The sequence below is a fragment of the Cotesia glomerata genome, linkage group LG1 (assembly GCF_020080835.1).
Source record: "Cotesia glomerata isolate CgM1 linkage group LG1, MPM_Cglom_v2.3, whole genome shotgun sequence".
NCBI classification, from domain to species: Eukaryota; Metazoa; Arthropoda; class Insecta; order Hymenoptera; family Braconidae; genus Cotesia; species Cotesia glomerata.
The window spans coordinates 34,282,521-34,301,900 of record NC_058158.1 but is presented as its reverse complement, the minus strand read 5'-3'; the positions used below and the strand labels follow the sequence as shown (position 1 = coordinate 34,301,900).

The 19,380-nt window shown below is 29.0% G+C and overlaps 1 protein-coding gene across 11 annotated transcripts in view; it reads left to right on the top strand.

Moving 5' to 3' along the window:
- The window catches only part of LOC123274990 (rap guanine nucleotide exchange factor 6-like), a 115,385-nt gene that overhangs the window by 77,656 nt on the left and 18,349 nt on the right, over nucleotides 1–19,380 (top strand). For 9 of the 11 annotated variants that reach the window (XM_044742846.1, XM_044742841.1, XM_044742843.1 and 6 more), the window contains one exon: nucleotides 18,598–18,693. In XM_044742846.1, the coding sequence (XP_044598781.1) occupies nucleotides 18,598–18,693 (96 nt within the window). Of the gene's footprint in view, nucleotides 1–6,421; nucleotides 6,565–14,061; nucleotides 14,494–18,597; nucleotides 18,694–19,380 lie in introns of those variants that run through there. The other 2 variants (XM_044742848.1, XM_044742842.1) reach the window with 2 other exon arrangements.

Here is a 19,380-nt window from a genome sequence, read left to right as displayed (position 1 = left end):
TGTAGAGGATGAATTGCGTGGTTTTAGTCTGCTCGGTTGGAATAAATCGTTTTAGCTCGGAATCGACGATCGGGTGCGAAACCTTGTTTCAGGTAATACGATACCAGCGTGCATGGATAATAACGCAGGATCCCGAATCGAGGTAGCTTGTATGTATGTATGTATGTATGTATGTATGCTTGTATAATATAATAGTACGATACGAATGTTATCTACGTGGATGAGGATATGGATACTTTTGGATGTAACGGTCGATCACGATTTTACCATTGGACAAAATCAAGCTAACCATGAAAATAAATTGGTGAATTTAAAAAAAACCATTTTGGTTTGATGGTTTTTTTTTATTTTTTGTTATTGTTCGCGGCCGCGGTATTATCAATGGAATATCTTCATTGTTCAGTTTAATACATAGCGGAAAATTTTATTGTTGTAATAAATCAACAGTAAAATCTGGTTGTTTAATAATAATAATAAAAATCCATGCTGTTTTTTATTTTATGTCGGGGTATGAATAAAGAACTTTTGGTTTATTTAAATGAAATTTTGACAGGAAAAACATTTTTTGGCTCCAAGTTTAGAATAAAAAAAATTACTAGTTAATTTTATCTGAACATTCAAAAATGTGTCAACGATGCAATGAAAGTTTTGTTGAATAATTTTTAGCAGAATATTTTTTTTAACTAAAGAATAACTTTAGTATTTTTCTACACAGTAAGGAATTTTGCGTCATTGTGTTAAAAAATTTTTATATTAAATATTTAACACTTTTATGTGTAAATTTAATATTTATTCTGTTAAATCAGCACGAAAAAGTCTTAAATATTTAACATAAAAATTTTTAACACAAAATTTTTTTACTATGTACGCTTATAAAAAAAATAAATTTTATACAAGGCATAAATTAAATTAAAAAAAAAATACTGTTTAAAAAAAAATAACTCTTTTTTTACTTACAAAAAGAGCAAATAAGACTAAGGTAGTGATTGATAGTAAATACTTGTTAGCATTACAAAATTCGCTCGAAGTAAAATCAGTAAACAGTATCGTAAAAGCAAGATCGGGAGCGCATACGTGATAAGCACACCAATACTATCTTTTTCCAACTCAACAGATCTTTTTTACGATCGGTTTAGTTGCTATGCAATCTAAACCCTACAATTCTCCTTCCATAGAGTACTTTACTCAGTACAGTAAAACCCTATCTATATCGTATCAAATCTTATCTTACTCGAGTTTTTGAGCTTCTGAGCAATTGGCATTATCCAAGAATATAGAAGCAACTCATTCTACTATATTACACTCTGTTGACCCTCAATAATAGACAATGTCTGTACCTACATTATCAGGGCCGCAAAAAATTATATAGCAAATAAAATGAAATTAATTGTCGAACAAAGAAAGTAAAGATAAAACTGGGTCATAGTAATAGCAAACGGGATGTTGACGTCGTCTGTATCTATGGTAATGAATCCTCTTGTATATCTTCATATCTTCGACATGACTTCCTGTCGCCGCGACGCCTCAAGTAATCACTCAATTTAATAAAAATACAGAGATAGAAGCTTCTGTTTATTTAGTAAATGAATTATTAATAATTAATTAAAAATTTATCAGAACTTGTAACTGCATTTTACACATATGGAATGTTCTCTGGACGGCAGCGATCATTGTTCTCAGTCTACTAGCGGAATCACCGACACGCACGTGGGGTTTCAGGTAACACGAGTCCTCTAGGGACTGTCTATATGTCCGACTTCGTATCTATGACGATCATAATTCCACGAGTGCTCTGCTGACCTGACACCGACGCAATGTATAATGCAATGCAATGCAATACATGGAATTAAATAGTAGTGTTGCGCGTCACATGCATCAGTAAACACACACACACACACACACGTGTATATGTTTAGATGTATTCATACATATGAATAGTAAATATCATGAGCCGCCTCGTGGCGAAAATCTCGCGTTACTGTTTTATGTTATCCCGCGGACGCTGTTGTGTACGCCGGTTTTCATTTTATTCTATTCAGACAAAATTGTCGCCGGGTTTTTCATTACCATTGATTATTTATCGACAATCGTGTTGGTACCGCGTTGCACTGGTACTGTGTCACTCAGTGCTTCGGTATTTTTTTTTTGTATTTCGTTCGCTCGGAAAATACGTGGAATATTTGATAGAGACGAGTTTAATTTGATTGAATAGAAATAGTGGGTAATTTATTTTTTATGTTTTGGTAGATTGATCCGTAATTTGTCACAGGGTGAGTTAAAAAAAAATTTTTAGAACATATAATTTAACTGTTGATTAAAATTTCATAAATTTTGTTGTCAATACTCGAAAAAATTTTATTTGGATAAATTCAAAAAAAATAAAAAATTTGGTTTTTTAACAAGTGCTTTTAAAATCATCTTTTAAATTAATTATTGATTAAAATTTCGGAAATTTTGTTGTTAATACAAAAAAATTTAATTTAAGAAAATTAAAAAAAATTAAAAATTTGGTTTTTTTAACAAGTGCTTTTAAAATCATCTTTTAATTAAAAAAAAAAAATGTAGTGAAATTTTTATGACAGAAATATTTAAGTCAGAAAATAATTTTGATGAGATAAAATTGTATTTATATATTTTTTCTAATAAATTTTTGGAAAATTTTTAAATGAAGAATTATATTTATTACATTATTTTTCAACAAGCTTTTTTTTTACATTTATTTCAAACATTAAAAAAACAAAACTTCTAAAAATATACAAAGTACTGTTTATTTTTTATCCCAAAAAAATAATAAAATCTTTTAAATAAAATCAAATATAATAAATTTTATTAAAATTAATTAAACTTTAATAAATTAGTAAAACACCTAAATACAAAAAATAATTTTGTTTGTTTTGAATTTATCCTAATAATTAACATTTGTTAAAGGTGAAAGTTGACAAGAACATAAGGATTAAATAATGAATAAAGATGCACGCCTATAGTCGTATATATAATAAATAATTCCCAACGCATGAATAAACATTTAATTACATTATAGAGGAAGCGAATGTTTATTATATCGGTAGTTTGTGAGTTGAGCAAACATCCCTGGATCCAGTAACTTTTCTGGGCTTGTGAACTTTAACCTCTGACCTCTAGGATGCCGGAATGGAACATACACATGCGTCCATTAATATGAACACGCGTAAACATACAAACACTCTGTAGCAACTAAACAAACAAACAAACAACCAAATAAATGGAGAGAATGGATGTAAATTTTCTATCGGAGTTTAATAGTACGCGTGTTTGATCTGGACGCGCTCAGACGACCCTCCAGTGACATCTAATTAAGGTAATCCCATTACTCATACGAGCCCGAGTCTGGGCCATACTCCGGACTACACTGTCCTCTACTGCGTTCCGTGTTGGACGTTATGCAGGGGTGAGATATATCTCGACCCGGTAGTCGGTCTCTGGCTGACGAGATGTCTGTCGAGTTTACCTTGGCATCCTGTCACGGTTGGATGGCTTCGATAATACCGCTGACGTCCTTGTCAGGTCGTTATTCTCTTTTGCCAAATGTATAATATTATATATAATATACTGTCACTGTTTCCTTGTTTTGTTATGAAAATCTTTTATTTTATGAATAAATATTACTGGGGCGAGGGATGTCAGATAGGAATCGCAGATCGGGAAAATATAATGAGACAGTAATGGTGCAAGGATAAATTTTTCTGATTAATGTTTTCGGGCTGATGTTTTAGACGTATTTTTATATTTAATATTTGACGAGGGATGGATTATTGAGATTCAATTGTTGGGGTAAAAATAATAGACTGACGTAAAAGCATCATTATAGGGATGGTTATAGTCGAAATTATAATCTACAATGTATTTTAGATCTCATTGTTATTATTGTTCATTATGTATGGAGGTATTATTATCGGATATAGAGCGCTGATGAAGCCATAAGAGAGTTTACATTTTTTTAATTGATTGGTAGAATATATACAAAGGAAATAAAAGTTTTATATTGATTAAATCTAATTAAAAAAAAAAAAAGATATTTTTTAATTGCAATTTATTACACATAGTTTGAAAATTTTGAGTATACGCTCATAAAAAAATTTAATAGAGAAAAAATCTTGAACTAAAAAAAATAATTTTGAAATATAAATTTTTTGTTTTATATTACTGAAAAATTTGTTCTTAATTGAATTCTGAAAAATAATTTTTGTTCTTCAAAATTTTCTCTTGAATAAAATTTTTTTTTACTAGTGTATAAAAATTCAAAATTCAAAACATTTTTTTAATCGATAAGTAGAATATATAAAAAAGAAATAAAAGTTTTATATTGATTAAACCTAACTAAAAAAAAAAGAGATTTTTTAATTGCAATTTATGACACATAGTTTCAACATTTTGAGTATAGACTGATAAAAAAAAATGTAATTTAGAGAAAAAATCTTGAACTAAAAGAAATAATTTTGAAATTAAAATTTTTTATTTTATTTTACTGAAAAATTTTCTTAATTGAATTCTCAAAAATAATTTTTGTTCTACAAAATTTTCTCTTGAATCAATTTTTTTTTTACTAGTATATGAAAATTCAAAATTTATATTTCTTAAACGATATTAATAATAATATATTTCAGTACTTTAAATATAGATAAAGATATAATAAACATAAATATTGCATAAAAAATAATACGTAATATTTTCTCGATATTTTTATCACGTTTACGCGCTTCCTTGGCACCCACTTTTATCGCGTATTTTTATTAAATATAAAATTTCAATAGCTTCTTATATAAAAGACTTTATATATACTATCTACTATATATGATATCACGGTATATTCATACCGACAACTTCTAATTTAAAGTTACACGTCACGTATATTCAACCTCCGGATCCCGCGTAGCTTACTTACAAACTTTGATCCTTACACCCACCAACACCAACACTAATACATCCATTATATTTTTAGTAGTGGTAGCAGGCTTCCCTCGAAAGCTCCTAAGCTCATCGTTCCTCTCGAATCACGTAACCCGGGTTCATTACCCATATGTTAATAACCATAAACTATATCGTAAGCTCAAAGGTTGAATATATTTGCAATAAGCCTGCCCGCCGGCTGAGGCGATACCAACACTTTCTTCGGTCTTTTCACTCTCTTCTCATCACTCATCACTCGACAAACTTGATGCGATCTCAAATGTGGGATGTGAGATAAACATCCGCACGAAGGATTGAATCGCGGAAAGGTTATCTTTCATTTTATTCCATTTCATATCCATTCATTCATCCCTATCCTTCTCTATCCTTGTGAAAAAATTTTCAGATATGGTCATATATTCCCTGGTTAATTTTCAGATCAGAAATATAAGCACATATCAAAAATTTTCCAACATATCAGGCTACAGGAATTTTTTATATAAATTTTGTTTACGCATTCGTTAGTATTGGAAAATTTTATTTATTTTATCAGGGTAAACACATCTTAATCATTCTACTAATTAACTGTTATTAATATCAATTATTATTACTATTATAATTATTTTTATTTTTATTTTTATTTTCATTTTTATTAAATAAAAAATAATTTAATAATAGTAGAAGAAAAATTAATTTCTAAAAACCTCCTGGCTTGGCTCCACATGCCCTTAATTTTTTAGAAATGATCTTTTCTTCAATTGACTTTAATCAAAATATAAGTTGATTGTTATCACAATAAATGATGATGCCCGAATTGAAAAAATTAAATTAAATTAAGTTAACTGCTATAAAAAAAAAACAATTGATTTAAGCTCATCAAAGTTCATTTTTTGGACTCGTGTAGATCTTTCTGGATTTCAATTTGTACAATTGATAAATTTATTAAATAAATTAAATTAACTTCATAAAAATAGCAATAAACTTTTTATGATGGAATAAAATCAATAAATTTTTTTACGATTAAAAATGATAAATATAAAAATATAAAATATCAGAGAAAAATGATTCATAGCAGAGAAGACATGTTAGATGTTACTAAAATATTAGTTGTACTCATGGGGTTTGGAATAAAACGGCACCACATCCGTCGTGATTCACGTACGTCATCTCGTGGGATTCTCGACGTCACTTTCGGTGAGAGGCGCCATTCAGTCGCTATTTGACTCTGCTCTACTCGGTGGGCACGATCACGTCCATAGTGTAGTGTATACATATTATATTATTATTATACATAGTACAGTGGTGTAAATGGCAAATGGCAAATGGTTTATGGATGTGGAAGAAATTTGTGAAGGTCTACACGTATTAGAGTGAAAAATAAAAAGTAGATTTTAAAATGGGAGATAAAAATAGAAGATTCGTTGAAAGGAATTAAATGACGGGAATATAGTGCATATATATATATATATGGGCGGTATATATAGTAATAGGTAGACTAGACGTAGACGGACGTGTCCATTACGGGGAATTCGATTTCTATCACGACGTTCAGTTGGAACTCCATTACTGTATTCTGACGACGTCGACGAGGACAAGGACAAGGACGGAAACGTCGAGGAGAAGGACGAGGACCAAATGGTGAGGACTTGCAGTTTAAATCCCCTGTGGCTTCTGGCTAAGAAAGCGCATAGTATATACATATGTGTAAAGTGTGTGCAAATGTGTGCACGAGTATAACCTTGCTTTATTTCTATTTCTATTTTATTAAAAAAATAAAATAATAAATAAAAATAAATTGTGAAAAATTAGTTCAAGATTTTGATGGAAAAAATTTTAATTAAATTTTATTCGCTCGGTTGTTTACTCAGTAAATATTGACGTGAAAGAAAATAAATATTTTTTTTTATTTTCAACATGGGAGTGAGGAAAAATTGAATTAATTTTTATGTGAAAAATTTTTTTTTTAAATTAAATTTAACGTCAAGAATTTTTTACGATAAAATATGCCAAGAAAAAAAATAAAATTGACCTTTTTTAATTAATAAAAGCTTAAGAATTTTTTACAATTATAACATCGAACTTGAAGTAAAAAAAATTTTTAATTAAAACTAAGTAAAAGTTGACGATTCTGAGAGTATTTTAGTTAGACATTCCAAAGAGTAATTATGAAGCGATAAAGGACTTTAAATTTGAAATTAAATTTTCTTGAAATATTCCATAGACGATAATGGAAGTGATAATAATAATAATTAGTATTTTTATCTACTTTGTTGACGGAACTGAATTCATATCTGATGTAAAAAATATTTTTATATTTTATATAATATATACAGTAAAATATAAGCTTGATGATTTATTACATAGACTCGCAATTTTATTACCGCGATAAATTTATTTACCCCTGTCCGAAAAAATTCATCATAGTTTTATCGGTTTATCTATACGTGTATTTATATGTAACAATAAATTTATTTTATATTCCCCGTTACTTTAACGGAAGACGAAAAAATGACAATATTTTCCGAGCGATCCTCCAGCCGGTGTAATGCTATCGAGCAGAGAATCCTCATCAAAAACCACCCAGGACCGAAAAAGTAAAATAAAATAAAGAGGGCGTAGAAGATAAATCCAGGTGAAGTTATGAGGCTCAGCAATGTCCGATTCCCATTATTGGGGTTACCTCGTGCCCGAAAGTCTCCAATATATATTCACGGCTTAGCGTAAACGCTATTTTTCTGAAACGATGTACGGATAAAAATAAATATCAAGGGAAAAACTCTCCGAATAAAACAAATTATCGTAATAATGAAAAGACGAGACAAAAATTCAAACTAAATTGTCCAATTCTTTTATCTTTCTTTGTAAAAAATTAAAATACCGCGAAAATAAATCATGGAGAGTTTATTACCGCTGAAGCTAAAGTGAATTATTTTTTGGCGAAATTATTTAACCTCCGACTCCATTACTCCATTAGCGGTGCATTAACTCTTCCCCCTCTATTTCGTAAAAAGCTAATCATTATTTCGGACTGCGGTTTTTATTATATACTATACTTAAATATATATACACACATATATATTGCTGTCTTGTACCGTGGTGGTTTATTATTGAGTTTTTGCTGGATGAATTTCACTTTTACTCGACTTTACTCAAGTTGGTCCTCCCCCCTGGCTTTTATTCGCGGGTCGAGTCAATATAACCCGCAAGTTCATTCATCGTACTCACGGCCGTAACGTAACTTCTTATTCCGATGACTACCCACTGTAAGTTATAAGAACACGTTTCTCCTTTCCTCCCTGCGACTACTTCCGCCGACTTTTAACGGCTACAATATTACATACATTTGCATCATTTTAATTTCATTATTATTATTTTATATTATTGAGTTTGTGAATCATTTAATTGAAAAAATATTGAAGTAAATTGAAGAGACAGAAACAAATTTTTCGACAAGTGATTTTTTATCAGTCACGATTATTTCAATTGTAGTTTTGAGATAAGATAACAACATATGATTAAGTTGTTTTTTTATGAATGAAGTAATTGGTTTAATTGGAAATTATTTTTAAAGTTTTTTAGTTCTGAGAATATGTTTTGACGGAAGTTAACATTCGTTAGAAAAACAAATGCCTTCTGTTGTTTATTATAATAATAATATAGAGGTTTGCAACTGACAGTATTATTTAACATAACATATTAACAACTCATACGAATGTACTCAATTAATCAATTTACGTATTTATTTTAATTAATTATGGGTACTGTTATTTTTAGTTTAACTTATTTAGTTTGTTTTTATTGAAAATAAATGTTTAAAATTAAAAAAACTAACGAAATAATAATAATAATAATAATTGGTTATTAAAAAAAAAAAAACTTAGATTTTTTTTAATTTTCCTTGAAAAAAATTAAACTTTAAATTGATAAAAAATTGAACAAAAAAATTCATGAGAAAAAAACATCAGATTGTTCACTTGAACTATAACAAAATGTAACAAAAATAATTTTAATAACAATAAATACTTGCAAGATATCATTTTCCACCTGTATAAAAAAAACAAATATCGAATAAAATAAATAGACAATTATTTAAAAAGCAAACAACCAAACAAAAGCCGTAACCCGGAAGACAATTATCCATTGAAGAATCTCCTTAAAAATCAAAAAAACAAACAATCTTTATTTATAAAGTTATCAAGCAATGCAAGCCAACCAAAACATACAAGCTCAACATCTACCAACAAACCACTTAAACAAATTATCCCGACAGTTGCTTTTGTCACTCGTGACCGAACTAAATGAAACCTGCAGCCCGATAATTGCGTCACTCGCACCTGTTGGAGCAAAAAATAACCCCGCTCTAACATCACGTACACCAGTGCATATTTAATAGCTCAAAGCTCGCACTCATCCGACCACACATTCTGATTTCTCATGCGTGACTCGATAAATAGGTTAACAAAAAGAAATAACTAATGTTAATGTTATATTAACACTTGAAATTTTAAACTTTGTTCTATTCATTGAGTTTTTAATTCACTTGTGGTACGGATGGAAAAATAAACCGGTGAATTTTTTAATTAAAGCTCTGTTATGCGATAGGAAATGAAAATGAATTCAAAAGTAAAGAGTTTGAGTATGCACACATAATATAGTGCGCTGGCTGTTCAAATAATAACTGCTTACAATGATTTTATATTTAATATTTTAGTGCAAGTGTACTTTATATTTACAAAGCTTACTCTGTTTAGTTGTGACACACGCGTGGGCTGTCAGTGAGAGCGCGCTCTCGATACACTTGAATAAAATCTGCTGTGTGTGGATTCTACATAAATATACTCTGCTCTCTCGTCTATAATATTGGACGGTTTCTATATTTATATTCATATATGTCTATCACCTATATGAATTCAGGCTCGTGATACGCGGATGTGTAATGAATTGAGAGTATGTGTGCAATAATAGTAGAGGAGTTGTGCACGGTTGATCGTCTACACACGATACATGTAATTTGTGTTGGTGTGTATCTCGCTAACTTACATTTACGTCCAAGTTGGACTTTCCATTCATGCCTACGGCCACACGCGGTGTACTACCATTTGTATTTCATTTTTGTTTTGCTCTATATCCACGGCAATAAAAATCTACTTTTACGTCTACTTAAATTTATTCTCCATTTTTATATAAAAGTTTTGTGAAATGGTATTACACTTAGTTTTGACTGGCGGAATTTTAATTTATATTTTCTGCCTGCAATTATTAATTAAAAGTTACTCATAAAATTTTTATTTTGATAAATAAATATCATACATTATTTTTTTAATTAAAATTCAAATTAAACATTTGGTATATTAAATTTTAAAATTCGATAAAAAATTTACAATATATAAATTTTTTACAGTAAAAAAATAAATTAAATTTTATAATAATAATTTACAAAACTTTCACTTGAATTTTTTTAAAGATCTCAATTTTATTATTTTATAATTGAAGCTTTAGGTGACTTTCAAATATTTTTGCAACATTCACATACAATTAAGGAGGTTTTACATTTTTTTTCTCTCTCACCCTCTACTGGACAAACGAAAGTATCTCCGTCATACTTGTACAACAAATGGAATCTTCAAACGCACTTTATGCATAAATAAATGCAAATTTTTAAAAAAGCGCTTCGCTCTTCGATAGATAATTTAATTATCTATCGAAGAGCGAAGCGTTATCTTCGAAATTTTATCTTATACGTGAGCAAAACACGTTTGAAAATTAACTATCAACTCTTAAAGAAAAACATCTTATTATATATTTTTACTAAATTTTGACTCATATTTTACAAATAAAAAATTTAAAAAATTTTTCCAACATTGAAAAAATGAAATTTTCTCCCTATGTAATTTTGAAACTTTAAAATCAACGCCATTGAAGCGGACGGTGACTATATACATCCAGAAACTCGTTATCTTTATCTACAAGTTCGACAAACATATGAATGAAATAAAAAATGAAAAATGCGTTGACAGGAAGAGTAAAAAAAGTAAAAAAGTAAACTGTGAACTAGCGTTCAGGCACACATCCGTGAAGGAGATAGTGACGTGCATTATCTTCCACCACGGAGAGGAAGTGAAGAGCGTATGTCTCTCTGTTCTCAGTTCTCTACTTAGTTCTTAACCCAACTCGCGGACTGCCACACTCGTATCAAGTAACCGCGACTTTGACTCAATATTAACTCGTTCTTTAAACTTAATCTAGTTATAAGCCGGCTCTATTCAGTCTCATACTGTAAATAATCATATCATAACTCATAATATAAATTCAACTACACAAAAAGTTATTAAATTTCAATTTAAAACTCCAAAATAAAAATTTTCATAATTAAAATTTTTTTTTTATAATTATAATTGATATAAATATTAATGTTAAAATGCGTACAATCCACATATGTATAAAATCTGTGTGTCACATGTGATCTCGGAAAACCCTAAAGATTTTATCTAATTTCTGAGTAAAATTTTCTCACAAGTAAAATTGAATTTTACTCCGACCTTCTGGTGTTCTGTTCTGTTCAGCTTAGAGTTGTGTCTTCATTATGTTTTTCTCAAGTGCAAGATAAAAAATAAAAAAAAAATAAAATACATGTGTGTGAAATCTAAAGACGAGGGTCTAGTTATAGTTATATGTTGTAGTATGTAGTCCTGGCTGCCTAGCTGTGGTTCAACACCCAGACACGTCTGACTACCTGCCATACCCTCGTTTGTACTCCTCAACCATATTATGCCATAGCGTATACCCCTAACGATCCCGCCGTACCCTCATTTCCTGGAAAATAAGTAAAAGATCCTAATATCCTATCCTGTGACTGCTTAAACTACACTGGCGTTAAATAATAACATTATACATCATATTATGCTATTATGTACTTTATATTATATTGTGTTATGTTATATTATGTTATTCGTATTTTGCCAGTCATACACACCAATTATAATTGGACAGTTAATAAAATTATCTTTAAATGCAAGCCTAAAAAGTGTATAATGGAAATTGAAATTGAATTTTGAAGCAGCGGCTCCGAATTTATTATGATTTAATTTTAGAATAAATTTTAGTTAGCGTGGTGCTGTATAACGTGTACTAACTCGTATGGCTTTCAAGTTTATTCACTCCTCAACGCGGGTGGTACCCAAAATAAACTCAAGCCGGAATGGAATATTTATGTATATTTCTTTTATTTTATTTTCTTTTTGTGTTTTGAGTTTGGTGGATATTCTTCCATGTTCCGTGAACTCGAACAACGGATAGCGAGATAAATTTTTAGCAGCTTGCGGTTGCGAAAATCTCGCCTGTTGTCACGTCGAGATCCCTCGTCGCATTCCACATTCACCCCAGAGTAGACTTACTTTAAAATTTTAACACTGTCTGCTGGTATATTATATATTATCATAATAATAAAAATAATAACAATTATTATAATAATACTTGAAGTTATTCTTGCATATTTTATAAAATTTATTTATTAAAAATTGAAAATTTTATATAAAAAACATTGATTTTTAGTACAGATTTAAATCATAATAAAATTACCTTGATTTTATAATATTATAATCTCTCGCTATCTTTACGTCATACTCTAAAAAAATATATATAAAGTTTTGACGTCAAGTCCCTCCGTGTTTGAAATTTACAATTAATCATGATAAGTTAGATAAATTTGTTTGAGCCAATGTCAAATTAGTTTATGTCAAGAAAATAATTATGTACTTTTGAATTAGTTTTTAAATGTCTCAGTTTGATTAAGAAAAACTGTTAAAATAATAACGATATTTATTAATTTTAAAGTATGAACGTAATTGTATTAATCTAATAACTACACTGAGAGAAGGATTTATTTATAGTCAAAAATATTTGTTAACATTTAACAAATCATTTATTAGAAACCACTTTTTAGTCCTTAACAAATATTTCTTAGTATTTAAAAAGATTTATTAATATTTAATAAATGAATATCAGATTTATTAAATACTAAGAAATATTTGTTTAATACTAAAAAGTGGTCTCTAATAAATGATTTGTTAACTATTAACAAATATTTTTTAATACAAATAAATCCTTCTATCAGTCTAAATTCTACTTTTCAATAAAAAATTTCTGACAATTATTCTAAAACTATCCTTAATAAAAAAAATATAAAAACTTGTGCTTGTTCTAATAACAGAAAGTGTCCCCTAGACTCATTAATATTAATACGAACCTAATCTCAAATTTTGAACTTTCCCTTTCTTCAAAGTGAAACTAAAAAAAAAAACATTAATATTACTCTCAAAGTTTTGTTTTTTAAAATGAACCAAAATTGCATCTATGAAGCTTCAGTTAACGAACAGAATTCCACAATTTGATTTTTTTTTTACATCTTTACTTGCAATCCAACTAAGACCAAGATGTCTCCGATACGATCAAGTATACTTAAACTCGGTAATCCACCACGGCGTCTCGTTTCAATTGAGGTCTTGCAACACGTGTGCGCTTAGCTGTCCATGTCACGTGATTACTTGCTCACTACCCATACACAAACCCAAACCAAAACCCATTCCATAGCCCACACAGTCATACATTTTTTAAGTGAAGTACCACTCATACACTCAATACCTCGTTCTACTACTACATTTATCCATGCTCGTACAGCAGTAGTGTAAGTAGTGATATGACGAGTGTGTAGACTGTAAAGATAATACTACATACACACACAATACTTGTATTGGTATCTACTTCCCTCACATTCCCATATTATATACTCACGTTTACTCACTAATACTCTCGCCACTCATACGTATAATACTTGTACACTTACTCACTACCTCCTCTACATCAACTCATCGTGAAATTTCGTATCGTCGAAAGTCCGTTGGGGATAGTGCACGTTGTAGGATTGTACCGTTAACATACAATGCTTTATATTTATTTATATTCTTACTCGCGATGTCTTTTTCGAGTTACATACAATTTTATTTTTATTTGATGTGATTAATTGGCTAATTTTTATTAAATAAAAAAATTTTTCAATTTTGGAGTTTGCGTGAAAATTATTTTTAATTAAATAAAAAATTTTAATTTCTAGTGATTAACATGTGAAAGCAAAGTAACGATTAGAGGATTTAATTATTTAATTGAACTAAAATGGATTAATTTATAATAATTAAAAAATATACAAGTGAAGTGATAATAATAATACAAAAAAAAAATATATATATATAAGCGATAAGAGAGAGCGAGTGAGCTCTCTTGATGAACTTTCGCCCGATGGAGGACACGCAGGATAGTTTTAAATGTTTGAAGTATTTTTTATTGACTGGAATAGAAGTGATGATAGTTCAATAGAAATAGAAAGTGATAATAGAGGCAAGTGATAAGGGAAATAATAGGTGAAGAAATATTAAAAGAGGGAAAATGCTGAAACACGTGGGACGTCCTACCGCGCGGCCGCGGTTTATCGTCTTGAGGAAGAAACGAGGACGCTCCGGGTCGAGAAGTTGGCCTGGCACCCCTTATACTCTCTCCATCGCTTCTGCGTCCGAGGTACGAATATTATATGGAGGGAATAGGAACATTATATGATGTATAGCATAGTGGGTTTACTTGTACTTGGTAAATTATACACACTGAATACTGAAAATTTCCGCATTGCATTTGAATACTCTTCATTATGAATTCTTGCATAATAAACCCGTTTGTCAAAATTACTCCCCGGTTTCCAATATCACCGTCATTTTCTTCTGATCTTAGTAATGAGACTCTAAATTCTATCATTTGCATTCAAAAGTTTTCTCAAGTAAACAAAATTACCATTATTATTTCGCTTTTTTTGTTTTTACGAGAGTAATTCGTGTGTTTATGGATACAGAGGGGAAATTATTTTTATTAATTTATATTTTAGTTGTTATTGAGTTTTTTAGTTGGGAAATTCATGTGTAAGGTTTGAAAAAATAATTATGTAAGAATTTATAATATTTATAAATTAAATATTTTATTTAATTGGTTTTGTAAGTGAATAACTAATGACAAAGTAAAAAAATAACCTTGACGAGTAAAAAATACTTAAAAGAATGAAAATATTTATAATGAACTTCTTTAATTTGTATATATTATAATTATTTTGATTTTTTAAATTAAGCAAATAACGCTGACTTTTTAACGAGTGTGAAATTTAACAGATAACTGATATTTTTTTTTTATTTTAGTACTGAATAAATATTAATTTAATTTAATAGCAGTATAAAAAATTTCCGAGTGGATTTTTCCATAAAATTTTTATTGTAATAATGTAAATAGCTTATGAATTTTAAAAAAGTTGTCAAGAGTCTGATACTTTCACGCTACAAATATTTTAATATTTTATCACGGTTAATTTTGTCGCAGCTCAATTTTAATCAGTTACTCTACTCGCGAATCAATAATTTCATTTCATTATTATTATTATTCTTGATTAAATAAAACTATTATCTTATTTATTTATTCTACAATCTATAAAAGCTTGAAAATAAGTCATAAGATTTCATTACCATCTAATCTTTTTATTTTTATTGAGTCTCGACGAGCATCACTATTTTCTTTCCTACAATGCGTGATTACCTGACAAAGCGCAAATGAATGCCAAGATAAAGGCTGCACTTTTCAAGTCGAATCTGCTATATTATTATATTTTTATATATAGTACAATATAATAAGGAAAGAAAGAACATCGTTAGGGAGTTTAAAGTCGCAGTCGGATACGCCAAGTGAAATAAAGACATGAACCCGCGGGCGTGTTCTTTTGTCAATACATGTATATACAACGTCTGACGACACATTGTAGCGACAATGCTTTCACCTGGGGTCAGGAGACGAGAGAGGAGGTACATCGTACATACAAATACTTGCATATGTATGAATTATTTACCTTAAAAAAAAAAAAAATAAAAATAACCAGGTTATAAATAAATCCAGCAGATACTTAATAAAGTCCGTCGACTTTATTCGACAATATTTTTACATACTTATACATGCACTAAATTATTTATCGAAAAAACAATCTGGGATAAAATGAACTAATTTTTCTATTCTTCGTCGATTATAAATTATTCTGTCGATATCGCGCAATAAACTTACGAGTTTTATTAACGTCATCATTTATATTGTTCGTATTTTTACGTTAAGTATGTAAAAGTTTTTCATATTTATTTTTCACTATTGTACGAAAAAAGAATAGTTTTTTTTTATCAATTTTTTTTCATGAAAAATTTGAGATTTAGGTGCACTTAGCAAAAAATTGGAAAAATTACAGTTTCAAAATACAATTTTTATAATCTTTAAAAAAATTGTATTTTTAAATTGTAAAAATCAATGCATAAAAATTGCATTTTATAAAAATATTAATTAATATTGTATTTCTTACAATTTTAAAATATATAATTTACAGATTTTGTCATTTTTTCATTTTTTTTGCTACGCTCAGAAAAAAAAAATACTTTAAGAAAAATTACTTAACACAAGAAAATCTATTCTTAATAATTCCTCTTAATTCAAATAAAGCTATTTAATTTTTTATCTAATACAATGTAGTCAAATATTTTATAATTGAGGCTAATATTAATATTTGTTGTCATAAATAAATAAATTGAATAATAAATATTTTTCTGGACAGTAAATTTTATTTTTTTTGCAGCTTAAAGGCACCTAATTATAAAATTTCGGCTCCAAACTGTAAAAATTTAACTGTTTTTTTTCCACGTACATTAATAAACGAACAAATAATACCTAACCGAGCATTATTTTTAATTACGCGGGTCTACATACTCCAGAGTATTGTTGTATAACAATAACGGTAGCGTTTGAATCGCGATAATTTGCTGGGTACCTGGCATAGTATCCCCACGAATAATATATAAGAGAGTTATACATTTAGTTGTCTCCTATCCAGAGTCCAGAGGGAGTTGAGTTAGTTTGGTCTGGCTGGCAGTAAAAAAGTGAGCCACCTGCAGCGTAAACGGTGGTATTCCTATCCGGCGCACGCGTGAACAGACGTTGTAAATTGTGAGGGAAAAATAGATGACCAACCCTTCGTTTCTTCTACCTTTTGAGTATTAGTGTACATATATTTACTCTAACATACTTCGTTTGGCTGGAATGGATACAGTACGGGGTAAATTTATTAGAGCGGGTGCGGTTTCAACGCTTCACCTCAAATCGACCTGCAAAGCTCGTTTATCAAAACGCGGAACCAAAAGGGTGAAACCGTCGAATAATCACTCGAGTATTCCCATTCTCTTAATTTGCCTTTCGATTTTCGACAGTCGAAAATTACCGCGCATGAAATAAAAAAAAATTAATTATTCATGCTAGAAATTTATCTATTGATTTTTTATAAAGAAAAAAAATTTACTTAAATCAAATAATAGTTTTGAAGAATTTTATGTTTTTAATTCAAGTGAAAAAATTCTTAAACTAAAAAATTTTTCTGATTCAAAGTAAATTTTACTTGATCCAAGAATTTTTCGTCTTGACCCAAGACAATAAAACTCTTCAACATTATTTTCTCGATTCAAAAATTTTTCTCTTGATTAAAGTAAATTTTTTTTTCTGTGTAAATTTTGGTATTAACAATTATATCGACGGTCTAATTAGCAATTGGTCTAACTCCTTATTTTGTAGAGAGTGATTTTTTAACATTTCGATGTAGCAATAATCCAATTATGAATTATTTGAACGATCCAAACCAAAATATTATACCTCTATTAAATATTAAATGGTTTTTTGAAGTGATAATAAATTTTTAATTAATTGTTTTTTCGTACAAATGGAAGATTTTCTAAAATTGAGTTAGACAATTTGCTAATTAAAATCTCGATATGTACTTTCGAGCGAAATTTTATTGATTTTTCGACTTAATGAACCCGCGAGAAAAATTAAACTGACAAAGCGTTCAAAGAAATGTAACAGCGCTGTGAAAAACATTTATTACATTTATGAAGTACATTTTGAATGACGAGTATCTACAGGAAGTCCGGCCTACGAGTTCCGGTCCGACATACATTCGTCTCTCCCTCATTTTATTATTTAAAATATAAATAATTCTGTTATAACTTAAATTGTCTTCAAGTAAGACTAGACTTTTACTTAAACTCAAAAATGAAACAATAAATAAATTTATTCATCATTTATCATTGTTGAATTTTGGATTGTATCAGGATTTAATAAAATTTAAAAGTATAACGAGCAAATATAGAAACATGGATGCTTCTAGGATTTTATTTAGAGTAAGCCGGTGGATAATATAAAGGCTTAGAGGCTTCTGGAGCTGTATCAGTTTGCCTCGAGTCTAAGTCGAGTGATAGAGAATATCAGAGATCAGTCGTGAGGATCATCTGCTTTTATGTTCCGTTCCCTCTGTACTATCTATGTTCTATGTACTCAACTCTTTTGCAACTCACTAATCGGCTTACTCGCTCCACTCGCGGTCGACAGAAACTCTTCTCTGTTGCTGCTATACGGTACAGAATCAAGTGCATACATATGTATGTCTAAACTTTAAAGTTTGTAGTTACCGATCTGAGTATCCAACTCAAACCGAATCCGAAATTGAAAAAATAAAAGTTTTTGTAATGAATGTGTTTGCTAATTGATTTTCCTTGTTTATTGTTGCAGATTGATTATCCGGACAACCTTGGAAGGATGCATAGACCTCCGCATCCTCATCCCATCGCCGACCATCGGCAGGTCAATTTGGTCTTCGATGATACGGTAATTATTTTTTTTTTTATTAATAAAAACGCTGAAAATTAGTTTTTAAATCAGAATCTAAAAATCAGAAAAATTGTCAAATTTTGTTTAGAAATAAATTTTGACAATTTAATACTTAAAATTTGAACTTGTAATTTTAATATTTTATTTGAAGTATATTTCTTAGAAATAATTTATAATTGGCTACATAGAAAAAAAAATTACTTGAATCAAGTAAATAATTTTGAAGAACTTTATTTTCTTGATTTGAGTAGAAAAATTTTTAAACTAAGAAATTTTTTTGGTTTAAGTAAATTTTGCTTGATTCAAGAATTTTTTGTCTTGATTCAAGACAATGAAACTCTTCAAAATTATTTTCTTGGTTCAAAAATTTTCGTCTTGATTTGAGTTAAATTTTTTTTCAATGTAGAAGATAAATATTATCGATTCCATAAAATACATTGAGAAAAATTTAAATTATCTATGATACTAAAATTAATATAAATTCTAAATTTTTTAATAAATAAATTTTCAATTTCTATTAAATTTAATATTATATTTATTTTTCAATGAAACTTTTATTCGAATCGCTGCGCTATATGTCATGCAAAATAAAAATTAAAAATAATTCTTTTTCTGCAATCAATAGAAAATGAATCTATTTAGATTTTTTATTATCATCCGCAACAGTACTGGATAGAATTGAGG